Below are 14403 nucleotides of genomic sequence, written 5' to 3' on the forward strand. Positions count from 1 at the left end.
CAGGAACAGTTTTTTTTAAATTTGTTAATATATGTAACATGTTAAGTTTATTGTTCAAATATTTGGAAATTCAATGACACTCTCCCATATAACACATCTCGTAAATTCTGCTCCAGGCCACTCCTTTGAAGCTTATTGGAGTGATTATGAGTGGAGAAATACTAAGAATAAAATCAAAGTCTCTTGAGTATGAAAGGAGCCTTAGTTTTATTTTTAATGATAACACAAATAATAAGAACGATGATGATGATGATGAAGATAATAATTGTAACATATGTTATTGAGAGTTTATGAAATATCAACAAGTGTGCCCAGCACTTTAAGTGAATAACCTTATTTAATATTTACAGTATTCCCTCAGGGAAGGCCGTAGTATTATTTCCCCTTGAAAAATGAGGAAATAGAAGTTTATTTAGTTTAGTTATTGCCCTGGTCCCAAACATAATAAATGATCAGCCTGAAAAATTGACTCCAGGACCCACAATTTTATTCAGAGTAGTACTTTGGTCCTAGGTGCCTGTAGATAGGTCTAAGACATCCTGAGAATTTCCTTCTATATATACATCATTCCCAGTTCCCTATGTGACTGATGCTTTCCTAGAATTTCAATGCTATTTTTTTAACGACAAATAATCATGTTTAATCAAGGAGAAGGAAAATGTGAGTGACAGCCATAATGATTCATCGTATTCACCATGTGCTCTACATTAATTGAAATTTAAAATAAAGAGTAGCTGGGCTTTGCTTATTGGCTGGAAGGTTGGGCTTCTGCAGAGTTTAGATTTTTGCTCATTGTTGTAATAGAATCACAGAATCTTAATCCTGGGATGGCCCCTGGATGGCAGCTCTGTCATTTAGGCCAATGGTCACTGAGCAGGGAACTCATGGAGGGAAAAGCTTCAGAGACCTCTCAGAGGTTTGGTTCAAGCTTCATTTAAAAATATTTGTACACCTGGGACTTAAAAAAAATTACACATACATCTAGAGGGACAATATGCCAAAGTTAACACATTGGAAACCATGCAATAATGTGTGCTATAGGTTAACACAATAATCAGAGCTACAGAATAAAAATAGTTACCAGTTACTATGTGCTTATTATTCACTAGGAACACCCTAATTGACTAATAGACACTTGACTGACAGTCAAATAAATATTTGACTACTTATTTGATTATTTAATCATAAGTCATTTAATAGTAGCTTCCTCCTAGTGTTTTTATGATGAATAAATGAGAAGATATACATAAACTCTTAAGTATAGTACTTGGCACATGGTAAGCATTCACTATATATTAGCTATTATTAATTCTTATAAACATTCCTGTAAGGGCTCCTTTTACCCCTATTACACTACATGTAATTCGCTGTAGCATGTATTAACCTTAATATCTATCTGGGGGTGTTAATTGATGTTTTCAGTTCCTAAATGAAAATATATAATCCAGCGGGGTTAGTTAGTATGTTAAAGATTCTAATTCAAAACCCAAACTCCACTGTTATTTCTGATCAACACCAGAAGGCTTTTAATTAGCATAATGGCTGTTAGAAATGACATTTCATTGGAGAATTGAACAGTGTTCAAGAATGAGTGATCCGGCAGGAATCTGACGAGGCACAGCTGCCCTTGAATGAATAGGAAACAAGAACCTAGCTAGCCCAGAGGTGCCTGGGTGGCTCAGGTAGTTAAGCGCCGACTCTTGGTTTTGGCTCAGGTCATGATCTCATGGGTCCTGGAACTGAGTCCTGCCTAGGACTCTGCGCTCAGCAGGGAGTCTTCTTTTTTTTTTTTAATTTTTTATTTTTTCAGCGTAACAGTATTCATTATTTTTTCAGCATAAGGTATTCATTATTTTTGCAACAATGGCCACGGTCGCCAAACTGTGGAAAGAACCAAGATGCCCTTCAACGGACGAATGGGTAAGGAAGATGTGGTCCATATACACGATGGAGTATTATGCCTCCATCAGAAAGAACGAATACCCAACTTCTGTAGCAACATGGACAGGACTGGATGAGATTATGCTGAGTGAAATAAGTCAAGCAGAGAAAGTCAATTATCATATGGGTTCACTTATTTGTGGAGCATAACAAATAGCATGGAGGACAAGGGGAGATGGAGAGGAGAAGGGAGTTGAGGGAAATTGGAAGGGGAGGTGAACCATGAGAGACTATGGACTCTGAAAAACAATCTGAGGGTTTTGAAGGGGCAGGGGGTGGGAGGTTGGGGGATCCAGGTGGTGGGTATTGGAGAGGGCACGGATTGCAAAAATAATCAATGCTATTTTCACTTTTATTTCATTTACTACAATGAAAACAATCAAAATCTTTCAAACCTGTACTGATCAAGCCAGAAAATAACAAATATGGAGACTCATTGTAGAGTCTCATTCTCATCATAGAGTTTCAAGTTATTACACTTGAGGACAACATTTTTTTTTAATAAAAGCAGTGCAAACAACTTTGTATTATCTTTATACCAGTGATACTGAAGCTGACTATGAAGTAAATGCTATGGAAGCCAAATATCCTGCTCAGTTATGTCGTTTTCAGTCGGTTCCTGCTCTTTCACCCAATAATTGAGAAAGAGTTGCCATTTCATGTCAGCTTTTTCTTTGAAACATCTCTTCTGTCCTTCCATATTTTGTTCTTCTGTTTTTGGGCCTTGAACATCTTGCAGGGATGGGTTTACATAATAACACTCAGTTGTCCTTTGTTTCTTCCCAGTTCAAACCCTCCACCTCATTGTTGTCAGGTCAATGGCCTGTGTGCTGATAGAACAAGTTGCAGTGTTTACCTATACTTTCAAAATCTAGGACAGAAAGATATATCTTTACCACCTTTGTATTCCATTATCTGTTCATTCAGTGATGTCAAGCATTCGTTTTCAAAAAGTCTTCACAGTTTTTATTTGACTTTTTCATCAGTCAAAAAAAAAAAAGTGGAAGGGAAAATCACTAAAATGGCTACAGTTGCAGCTCCTGTCTTACGCATGAGTCCTAGTCCAGTGCTCTGCCCAACAGACACAAATGGGCTCACACAGGACAAAAAGAGTCCTGGTGGGTAGACCCTTGAATTACTGGAGCGACAGCTCTTATATAAAATACAGATTAAATGAAAGGTAATAGTCTCTTCAAGAAAGAGGGAAAAAATCTCTACAGACCAGAAGATCATGTCATATTTTGGGTAATATGTAAAGCTACTAAAAGAGAGAAGTAGACAGAGGACATCTCATGAATCACCTCTGGATCACTACAAGACAACACTCTTTATTTTTTAAAAATTTTTAAAAGATTTTTATTTATTTATATGAGATGAGAGAGAGAGAGCACAAGTGGTGTGGGGGGGTGGGCAAAGGGAGAGGAAGAAGCAGACTCCCCACTGAGCAGGGAGCTTGATGTGGGGCTCCATCTCAGGACTCAGGGATCATGACCTGAGCTGAAGTCAGAAGCTTAACCAACTGAGACACTCAGGATCCCCCATCACTTCTTATTTTAGTGATGGGAGCTGCTAAATGTTTTTATTTTATTTTATTTTATTTTAAATATTTTATTTATTTAACAGAGATCACAAGTAGGCAGAGAGGCTGGCAGAGAGAGAGAGAGAGAGAAGTAGGCTCCCTACTGAGCAGAGAGCCTGATGCTGGGCTGGATCCCAAGACCCTGAGATCACGACCTGAGCTGAAGGAAGAGGCTTTAATGCACCGAACCACCCAGACACCCCTTCTAAACGTTTTTAAAGCAGGGAGTGAAACAATTAGTTTTGCATGTTAGTAGTATCACACTTAAGGTGGTGTGAAAGATGGGTAGAGAGACATTAAGGCTGAATCAAGACTCATCAGCAGCCATTTGATTGTTCTAAGCAAGAAACTGTATGCAGTGACAATGGAGCTAGAAGGAAGGAGTCTCTCAAGAGATTTTTGAAAAGTAGATTGTTCAAACATGGTTGAATCGAGGTGAGTCGAAGGTACAGAAGAGTATGAGGATGAACACACAATCCTTGTTTGGATTACTAGATAGGAGGATGGTAGAACTTTCAAGATGGTGCTCACTAACCCTAGGTAACAATTCATAGCAACACAACTGGGATATGTAAGCCTTAGTAACATCCCAACTTTCTGTCTCCTCATTTCTCTTTCTTTATATATGTATTCTCTCCTGAATCAGTACATATATCCTCCCAGAATGGAAAATGAGCTTCTATGAGTCTCAATAATTTTAATTATTGTACAATCATTTATAGAAAGATCTGTTCACACCCTTCCCATGTCTGACTTTAACCCAGTTCCAGCTCTCTTCCCACTTGCTTTATTCAGCACACTAAGGAAATAGTCTAATTCTGCTCACCTGTAAGGTAGCTTTCTCAGCCCATAATATTCTCCCATAAAAATCCCAGAATCCTGCAGCCACTGCTGTTCCAAAGCTAAAAGAAGATTTGTGATGCGTGGACATGTGGGATCTTGCTTGCATCTGAAACAATGATAGTGGGAGGGATTTGCAGTAAAAGATCATCTATCACTTTGTTCCTAAGGTGGTCCATAGTCCAGCCACAGTGGAATAGCCTAAGACTTGGTTAAAAATGCATAATCTTAAGCCATACACTATATTTACTATTTCAGAATCTGCATTTGAACAAGCTTCCTGGGTTATTCCTGTACACATTAAAGTTTGAGAAGCTTTTAGCAAATATTGATATCTGACATCAGACTTTAAAATTTTGATGTAATTGATACGGAGTGCACCCTAGGTATTGAGGTTAAAAATAAAACTTTTGATGTTTTGAAATGTGCATCTAAAATGTGCATCTAATGTAACCCAACCTTAAACTCCTTTAAAGAGAATTGAACCTGATATATTTAGCCATATTTTAAGAATTTCCCTTCTTTGTGAGCATCCAATTTACCTTGATTCATATTGATACGTTTTCAAATATTCCTGTTTGTGAAAAAACTGTATGAAAACATATAAGAAAGAAAAAGCAATATGAAACAGAGATGCTTAATAATAAAATACTTTCTTTAAATGCACAAGTTAGCAAGTGAGATTATTAACAACAAGGACCACCAAAAAAGCAAATATTACATCAATATTCTGAATTCTTGTCCCCTAACCTCAAAATTCAATTGTACATAGATTAGACTTTTGAATCAAGTAAGCATATGACCTACTTAAGCATAAAATAAACATTTTGTGCAAGGAATTAATGATTTAATTCATTATTTTAAAATTTGTAACCCTATTCGGCATAAGATACCTTGTCAGTATGTCCCTTGATTCTCTAAATCCTGCTAGTCACAGTGGGGACTATGAACCAAAAGCCCAGGCTAGGAGTTTGTTAAGAAATGCATAAGCTGAAATCCCACTCAGACCTGCTGGATCAGAATCTACATTAAAAAAAAAAATCCTCAGGTGATCCTATGATCAAATCTTTAGCGCTAATTGACAAATTCAGAATTGACCAAAGAGTCCCTCTGGAAGAACAAGTTAACATAACTGGAAAATGACAACTGCAACTGCTTCTTTTCTCAAGAGCTTGTTCCCTGAGACATGGAAATCCTCCAGAGTATTTGTCTCTAGGTCATTTGGTGCCTGGCATGCCTACATCTGGGACCAACCTTCAGAGCACAGCAATCTGAACCGTTCAGAGGCCTGTGGAGGGGAAGAGTTTGCTACCCTGAAGCTGGAGAAACACAGGTTGGAGACCTACAGTTAGAGATGCTGGCCGGTGACACAAGCCAGGTTTGAAGCGGACTCAGACCAGTGGCTGTGCCTGCCCTCTCAGCACTGAAAGCAGCAGCAGTGCTGCATCCCTAGGACTCCCAGCACCAAGAATGAGTGCATTCTCCTCTTGGCATTGAGGTTTCTAGGAAGAAGAAAGGTGAGTGTGCTCATCTCAGCCTGTGATCTGAGACCTACTGAAGTCTGGAAGTAATTACTTTGGAATTTAGGCAAAAATTCCTCAATACATGTATGGATTGACTGGTCCATAAAATGCTATTTCAACCTTTTTATAATGTGCCAAACATTGTGCTCTTGACTTGGGACACAAAGGAGAATACATTTGGTTTGGTCCATCATCGGACTTACACTGTAGTTCAAGTCTGAAAATGTGCTGTTTGGAAATGGCAGTTTTCTAAGAATTTCATTGAAAGGTCCAATCAATTATAAAGAATTGGAGAAAGTTTCCATAATTACTTCAATTTAAATGAGATTTGAAAAGAAAAATAATATTTAACAGACGACAGAGAGACAAAGTGTTGGTGGAGCCATTTCATGTGAAAAAATAACAAATAAAAAGGTAGACAGCTGAGAAGATATGACATATTCCAGGAACTGAAAGAAGCCAAGTGTTTTGTGGCAGAGGAAAAGGATATAAGAACTAAGGGTGAGAGAGGCAAAAGAGTGGATTTTTGTACTTTATCACAAATTCAGTTAAGGCAATCTTTTCTCCAGTGCCCCTGAATGCGGATCATCATCTGGTTTATGGTTGAGTGTAATTTATCACTAGTAACAAATAGCTCATTCCATTTCTAATAACTCAAATGTGAGAATATTTTTCCTTACATTGGTTAAAGGGTATATTCTTATAATATTGCAAACATTTACACACAGGAAACTCTTCTCCCATTTGCTTTTCTTAGGTTATATAAAGATGCTTGCAAGTGATCCCATTACTCTCAAGTATTTCCCAAACTCTTGACAGCTACTGAATGCCCTTTATCTTGTCAATGCCCCTCCTCAAAAAAGGACACTCATATCTAATACAGAACTATAGATAAAGCATAGCATAGAGCTTCCTAGCCTCATGCCACACACAATATTTAATATTGATATGGCATAATGGGGTAAGTGGGTGAAACAATTTGTGGCTGTTGGTGACCAGCTCAGAGGCTATACACACTACCCCAAGTAGTGGCTAAAACCCATACCTTAGCACCACTGTGATCATTTCATGACATTCCAATTCTGTAGCACTTGAGTTAGGGGTGGGAAGCTATGATATAGGTCTTATGTGGTCTATTATATAGGTCTTATTCATTATCATAGTCTAGCATTTTTATAAATGAAGTAAAAATCTCCCATTGCCTTTTAAAAAATAATTTTATTTATTTATTAGAGAGAGAGAGAGAGAGCAAGCGTGAGCAAGGGGGTGGGGCAGGGAGAAGAGCAGAGGGAGAGGGAAAGCAGACTTCCCACTGAGCAGGGAGCCTGAGGCCAGACTTGATACCAAGACTGCAGGATCATGACAAGCTGAGGGCATATACTTAACTGACTGAGCCACCCAGGCACCCCTCCCATCACCTTTTGTATCATCCCCTATTCTATGGGCTATATTGATTTAATAAGAAATATGCTTATTTTATGTTTTCATAGGAGTCACCTTCATACCCCATATCTTGTATCTGAAGAATTTTTTTTTTTAACTGACATTAGAAGTTAACAATTATTTTCTCCACCATATTTTAAGTTGTTTGTTTGGACTATTTTCAGTGTCTGGATTCATTGTCCTGGTGATCCTTTAGCTCAGTGCCTGGCATTTTGCTGTCTCCCAGTAATGACTGCTTAATTAAATAAAAAAAGAGAAAGTCCCGAAGCTCTCCATTTGAACCACTAAGCTGACTTTAATTTCTTAACCCAATGATTTCCAAACAATCACCAGAATTACTTTGATAGTTTTGTTTGTTTTCTTCTAGCTTTACTTTTAGAAAGTTCAGTTCTGTAAATTTTCTTACCCTCAGAAATTCCGATTCACAATGTCTAGGATAGGAGTAGAAATTCTGTATTAAACAAACAAACAAAATCTCTTCAGATGAAGTGAGAGAATTTTGGAAGTTATGAATAAAGAGTTTTGAGAATATTTTTAAAGATCCAAAAATGATTAAGAAAACATCAAAAATAGAATCCAGCTACCAGATATAGGAATGAGGTAGAAGGTGGTAGTCACCACTCTACCTTTTTAATAAAAAGGAATTCCACCTATAATATGGGAAGTTTGTTTAATGTTCAAAGTTTATAATTCTAGAAATAGCAACATGAACAAGTTATTTAGAGCTGTGGATGTAACCATTAGAAAAAACCTTATCAGGGTACCTGGGTGGCTCAGTCTGTTAAGATCTGTTTTCAGCTTAGGTCATGATCCCAGGGTCCTGGAATGGAGTCTCTCTTGCTCCCTGCTCAGTGGGGAGTCTGCATCTCCCTCTTCCTCTGTCCCTCCCCCCATTAGTTCTCTCTTTCTCCCTTTCTCTCAAACTACCTCTCTCTCTCAAATAAATGAATAAAATCTTTTTAAAACAAGAAAAGAAAGAAAGAAAGAAACTTTATCAGAGCTATCCTGCAGAAATTGGGTCATCTCTCAGAAACAGGACTAAGAGCACAGGGAGGGTGATTCAGGAACTTTTGTTTTTCATCATAATCATGTTTACATTCAACATTTTTTGTAAGTACTGTAATCTCCCTAGATAGCTCTGATCAACCATATTGAGAAATCTCTGAACACTCTGGGTTCAAATATGTTCTTCTACATCTGGCTGTAGAGAAACCAGCCCACTGTACTCTGTGTTACCCACATCTCATTACTATTTTCACCTGTGCCACTTGCTTATATGAAGTAACAAGGTATGCTTGTGTCTGTGTCATGTTCACACTGAACAACTGAAGTATGGACCTTGACACAGAATTCCTCTGAAACAGGAGAAAGGAGTACAGAGGATGAAAGCTAGCATATTAAAATGTGCTTGAGTTTCTAGAGTGCAATCTTTGTAACCTATTGAGAATCAATATCTTAATTCTCTTTCAATATCAGACTAAGCTGATATTTTCTATAAATCTGTAAGATGACTGGAAGTAGCTAAATGATCCCATTAGGAGCCTATTGGTGTCTTAACATATTGATTATCTGTTTAGAAGTAATTATCTGGGAAATAAAATATGTTGATCTATCCCAATATTTGGGAGGGATATCTTTATACAATTTAGTCTTCTAATCCATGCATATGGTAAATTTTTCTCCTAATTAAGGGTTTCTGTCATTTCTTTCAAAATAATTGAAAAGATTAAGTGTATAAACATTGCACACATTTTGTTAGATTTGATGTTAAGTATTTGATAGTTACCTGTTGCTATTTTATGTGATGCTATTTTAAAATAATTGTTTCATTTGTTGCCTCTTTCAAAAAAATACACAGAAATAATAAATAGGTGGAAAATTATATGCTCTGCAAACACCAGCCAAAAATAAATCTCATGATAATGTATTAATATCAGACAATGGAGACTGTAACCAGGACACATTACTAAATATAAAGGGGGCCATTCCATAACAATACAGGTTTTAATTTAAGGCTTGAAGTAATAAATAGACAAATCAGAAACTTTGGTGGGAAACACTGACACACTTATCTGAATAACTAAGAATAACAGACAAAAAAATCACTATGCATATGCGAAGTCTAAACAACATTGTTAGTAAAGTGGACATAATTGAAATGATATGCATCACAGGCCTCTCAAAAACAAACAACATATTTTAAGATCCATTGGGAATACTTATAAAAACTGATTTTATGGGGCACCTGGGTAGCTCAGTCAGTTAAGCATCTAATTCCTGATTTTGGTTCAGGTCATGATCTCAGGGTCGTAGATCAAGCCCTGTGCTGGGCTTCATGCTCAGCACTGAATCTGCTTGAGATTCTCTCCCTCTCCCTCTCCCCCTGCCCCTGTTCACCTGCTCTCTCTCTCTAAAATAAACAAATCTTTAAAAAAAATCCCTGATTTTATGCTTCAATATAAAGAATTCTAAGCGATTTGCAATGATTTAGATAATTCACAGTATGTTCATTGACCAGAATGAAATTAAGACAAACATTTAGAAATAGGACTATTTAAAAACAAACCAACAAATAAAAAAACCCAAAAACCTAACTTTTGGAAAGTTAAGAATTCACTTCCACATAATCCATGGGACAATGAAAAAATGAAACAGAAATGATACTTTAAATTTGTTATATCAAAGCTCGTGAGATGCAGCTAAAATGGGGCTTCAAGAGAAATGTATAATTTATATGTACATACCAGAAAAAAAAAAAGCTGAAGATACTGTCCATTTCAAGAAGTTAGGATAAGAACAGGAAATCATAATGAAGACACTATGGACTGTGAGAAACAAACTGAGGGTTTTGGAAGGAAAGGGTGGAGGGATGGGTGAGCCTGGTGGTAGGCATTAAGGAGGGCACATATTGCATGGAGCACTGGGTGTGGTGCATAAACAATGAATCTTGGAACACTGAAAAAAATAAAATAAGAATTAAGAAAAATAATTATTTCCAAAAAAAGACATTAATAAAGAATAAAATAATTATTAGAAATAATCTAAGTAGAAAATAAAACATATATTTCATAAAACCAACATAGCTAAAAGTTGGTTTACTTAAATAAATTAATAAAATTGAAAATTTTCTAGAGTGAGAAATTAAGGAAAAAGAGAAGTACCATAATTTGCCAGTTTTAGGAGTAAAAAGCAGAAATCGCTGCTAATCAAAAATATTTTTTAAAGGTATTATTTATTTGTTTGTTTGAGAGAGAGAAAAAAAGAGAGCGAGAGAGCAGGGGGAGGAGCAGAGGGAGGGGGGAGAGAGACAACCTCTCCTTGGAGCCCCATACGAGACCCTGAGATTATGACTTGTGCCGAAATCAGAAATCAAAAGTAGAGCCCTTAACCGACTGAGCCAGCCAGGCACCCCCCAAAATACTTTTTAGTGTTAAAGAAATCATCATGAAACACCTAACACAACACACTGGATCATCTTCAAAGTGGATGAACACAATGAAATTTCAATTTAGGAAAACTAAGAAGAAAAATAAAATCAGTGATATCTATTAAATAAATCCAGTCCTTGGCTAAAAATTCTCACACAAAGAAAACCACTGTTCTAGTTAACTACCCTGATGAATACCTCCAAACTTTAAAGGTAAATTTTGTGCAATTTACTTCAAAAACACAATGTTTTTGAGATGTGTCTTTTTTGCAGGCATTTGTGATTTATTCCTTTTTTCAAAAAAAAATTTATTTATTTCAGGGCGAGCAAGAGAGAGCATGAGCTCTCTTGGGCACATATAATGGTAAAGCCACCTGTTTGTCATTTAACTGAATAGGGGAGGACATTTGTAATTCTGTCTTTTCTAATTTATGCCTCTGCTTTGTAGAAAAGATGAAGGGCAGAGAAAGAAGGATTGAGATACTAACATTTCTGCTTCAAAAGAAAATTTATCTTTCTGTAACTTGAAGTGAGTAGTTGATAACTTATTTTGCAACTGATGAACTGTTAATAGGTAAGCACAATAACTGAGGATACTCACTCTCTGATTGGTAAGTCTCTCCCAGCTTATTACAAGGTCGGTAATACTGTTATTTCTCTTATACAGATTTAGAAGCCAAGACTCAAAGAGATCGTTCGACTTGTCAAAGTCGAAACTGTATAAGCTAGGAACTGCATGATAGTCTCTAAATCTGAATTTAAGGCCCACCATTTAACCACTATTCATACTGCTTTTTCAAGCAAAGGCAGAAGTACCTGGTCCAGGACCATGAACCCACTAATGGTGGGCCAGTCCGGTGGCCCAAATTGTCCCACAACAATGGTTGTAGGTGTTGTTTCATCTTCCTAATAATATTGAAACATCTGAAGATTTTATGTAGAAATTCAGATTTCCTGATAATTATTTTTAAAACTGAAAGGTCTGAAAATAATAAGGCCTCTGTCCACTCCTACCAGAATTTAATTGCAGGCTATTCCCCTTGGTATTGTGTGCTCCCAAGTTGTCATGAAGTCAGTGTGACTCATTTACATTGGCTTCTCTAAATATTTAAGTTTCTAAGTCTCCACTTAGATATATTGGCTTGATGATCATTGAAATGTTCAACATAGGAAAACAAACACTTACCGAGTCTTCAGTAATTAGAAATATAGCTATTTTTTAAAAAAATATTTCATTTATTTATTTGGTAGAGAGAGAGAGAGAGAGCACAGGCAGGGGGAGCAGCAGAGGGAGAAGGAGAAGCAGGCTCCCCGCAAAGTAGGGAGTGCGACTTGGGGCTCGATCCCAGAACCTCAGGATCTTGACCTGAGCTGAGGGCAGATGCTTAACTGACTGAACCCCCATGTGCCTGAAAACATAACTATTTTTATATGAAATACATTTATTATTTTTTGGAAATGAGGCTTAATAAACATTAAACCACAATGAATTCTACTTACATAAATTGACTCAGAGTTAAATGATCTTAGAGACCAAGAGGATATCTAAACCATGACTCATCTACATGGGGCACCCTACTCTAAATAGAGTAAGATAATGAAGTTTTTTGCAACAACTATGGTTTTTTCTCTCCCCTTCAGAAACTACTCAGAGGAAAATGGCAACAAGAAATCTTTCCACAGTGACCAAGTTCATTCTTGCTGGGCTAACAGAGAAACCAGAACTCCAGCTGCCCCTTTTCTTCCTCTTCCTAGGAATCTATGTGGTCACTGTGGTGGGGAACCTGGGCATGATCACGCTGATAAGGCTCAGTGCTCACTTGCACACCCCCATGTACTACCTCCTCAGTAGCTTGTCCTTCATTGATCTCTGCCATTCCACTGTCATTACCCCCAAAATGCTGGTGAACTTTGTGACAGAGATGAATGTCATCTTCTACCCTGAATGCATGACTCAGCTCTATTTCTTCCTTGTTTTTGCTATTGCAGAGTGTCACATGTTAGCAGCAATGGCATATGACCGCTATGTTGCCATCTGTAGCCCCTTGCTTTATAATATCATCATGTCCCATCAGGCTTGTTTTTCCCTGATTTGGGGAGTATATGTTATAGCCCTGGTTTGTGCATCTGTTCATACAGGCTGCATGTTTAGGGTTCATTTCTGCAAATTTGATGTGATCAACCATTATTTCTGTGATCTTCTTTCCCTTTTAAAACTCTCCTGTTCTAATACCCACGTCAATGAATTACTGATTCTAGTCTTCAGTGCAATTAATATCCTTGCCCCCAGCCTGACGATCCTTAGCTCCTACGCCTTCATCCTGTCCAGCATCCTCCGCATCCGCTCCGCTGAAGGCAGGTCCAAAGCCTTCAGCACCTGCAGCTCCCACATCTCAGCTGTGGCTGTCTTCTATGGATCTGCTGCTTTCATGTACCTGCAGCCATCATCTGTGAGCTCCATGGACCAAGGGAAAGTGTCTTCTGTATTTTATACCATCATTGTGCCCATGCTGAACCCCCTGATCTATAGCTTGCGAAATAAGGATGTCAATGTTGCCCTGAAGAAAGTGTTAGAGAAAAGAATATTCTTGTGATCAGAAATAACATGAGGATCTTTTATTAGCCTAAGCCATTGTCTCTTATGTTGTATGAATTGATATGTTTAACTTTAGCACATTTTCCAATATACAGCCTCATTTAGTGGGATTCTATTGACATTATTTCTTTATCCTATGGCCTTTTGATGTCACTGCTCTCTGGATTTTTCTCTTCTGAGTATCTCTGAGACACAGACTGGAAGTACTAAGAATGATCTGGATATAGGGACCCACTCGCTAATGCTGTTACCATTACCCCCCCCTTTCCTTTGTACAACTGATAAAAACTCAGTTCTCAGCCATAATGAAAGTATCTTCTAGCAGTGGTTCGAAATCTCCTTTTTCCTGTGTAAAGACAATGAAAATTGTAGCAATATGATGATGTAATCTTCAGCTTTTGGACCTATATTTTTAGCTTTTGCATCTCTAGTCTGGGAAAGCCTCTTTCCCACCATATCCTACCCCATACTTTCTTTTTCTGAACTATTTCTTCTATTTCAAACCTAAGAAACTTAATCAGAACTCAAAAATCTGAGTTACAGACCCATGAATTCGTTGTTATTGTGCCTGATCCAATATCCTCCTGCTCTGATATCTATTATTCGAGCTCGTAATGGTCTGTTTATTTTGCAAATTCACACTAGACTGTAAGGTCCATTAAGGGATACCCCTGCACATATGGTTCACAGCCATATCTCCAAATAGCAGAATGCTTGCCACCTCATAGTTCCTTGATAATTTTCTTGGTAATTGCTTTCCCTCTATAAAATATCTATATGAAAACCAGCACTTATCCAATGTGGTCTTTACCCATTGAACTTTAAGTGATACATATGGCTTTCTGGTTTTAGTTCAATTAAGTGTAACTTTGGAGAATTCTTTGAGGATCTTTAAGATAACTGGTAGCATCCTTTGTTGTTCCTATACAAGGATTAAGAAATACTAGTCCTGAGTTTGTTCTATTGTAAACCACAACACAGATATGGTAACTTGTTAATATATGATTTTTTTAAGTCATTAAGTCCTGTTAATAGTCAAGAAGTACCTGAAACA

At 37.3% G+C, this 14403-nt stretch overlaps 1 protein-coding gene across 1 annotated transcript; it reads left to right on the plus strand.

Moving 5' to 3' along the window:
• Positions 1-12381: 12381 nt before the first annotated feature.
• On the plus strand, positions 12382-13597 carry LOC116874369 (olfactory receptor 8G5-like). The gene has a single exon (XM_032869033.1). It carries the CDS (start codon positions 12412-12414, stop codon positions 13345-13347), a length of 936 nt encoding a protein of 311 aa, XP_032724924.1. The 5' UTR covers positions 12382-12411; the 3' UTR covers positions 13348-13597.
• The last annotated feature ends 806 nt before the right edge of the window (positions 13598-14403 follow it).

This window comes from Lontra canadensis, unplaced genomic scaffold (assembly GCF_010015895.1).
Source record: "Lontra canadensis isolate GAN:19392208 unplaced genomic scaffold, GSC_riverotter_1.0 scaffold36, whole genome shotgun sequence".
Taxonomy (NCBI): Eukaryota; Metazoa; Chordata; class Mammalia; order Carnivora; family Mustelidae; genus Lontra; species Lontra canadensis.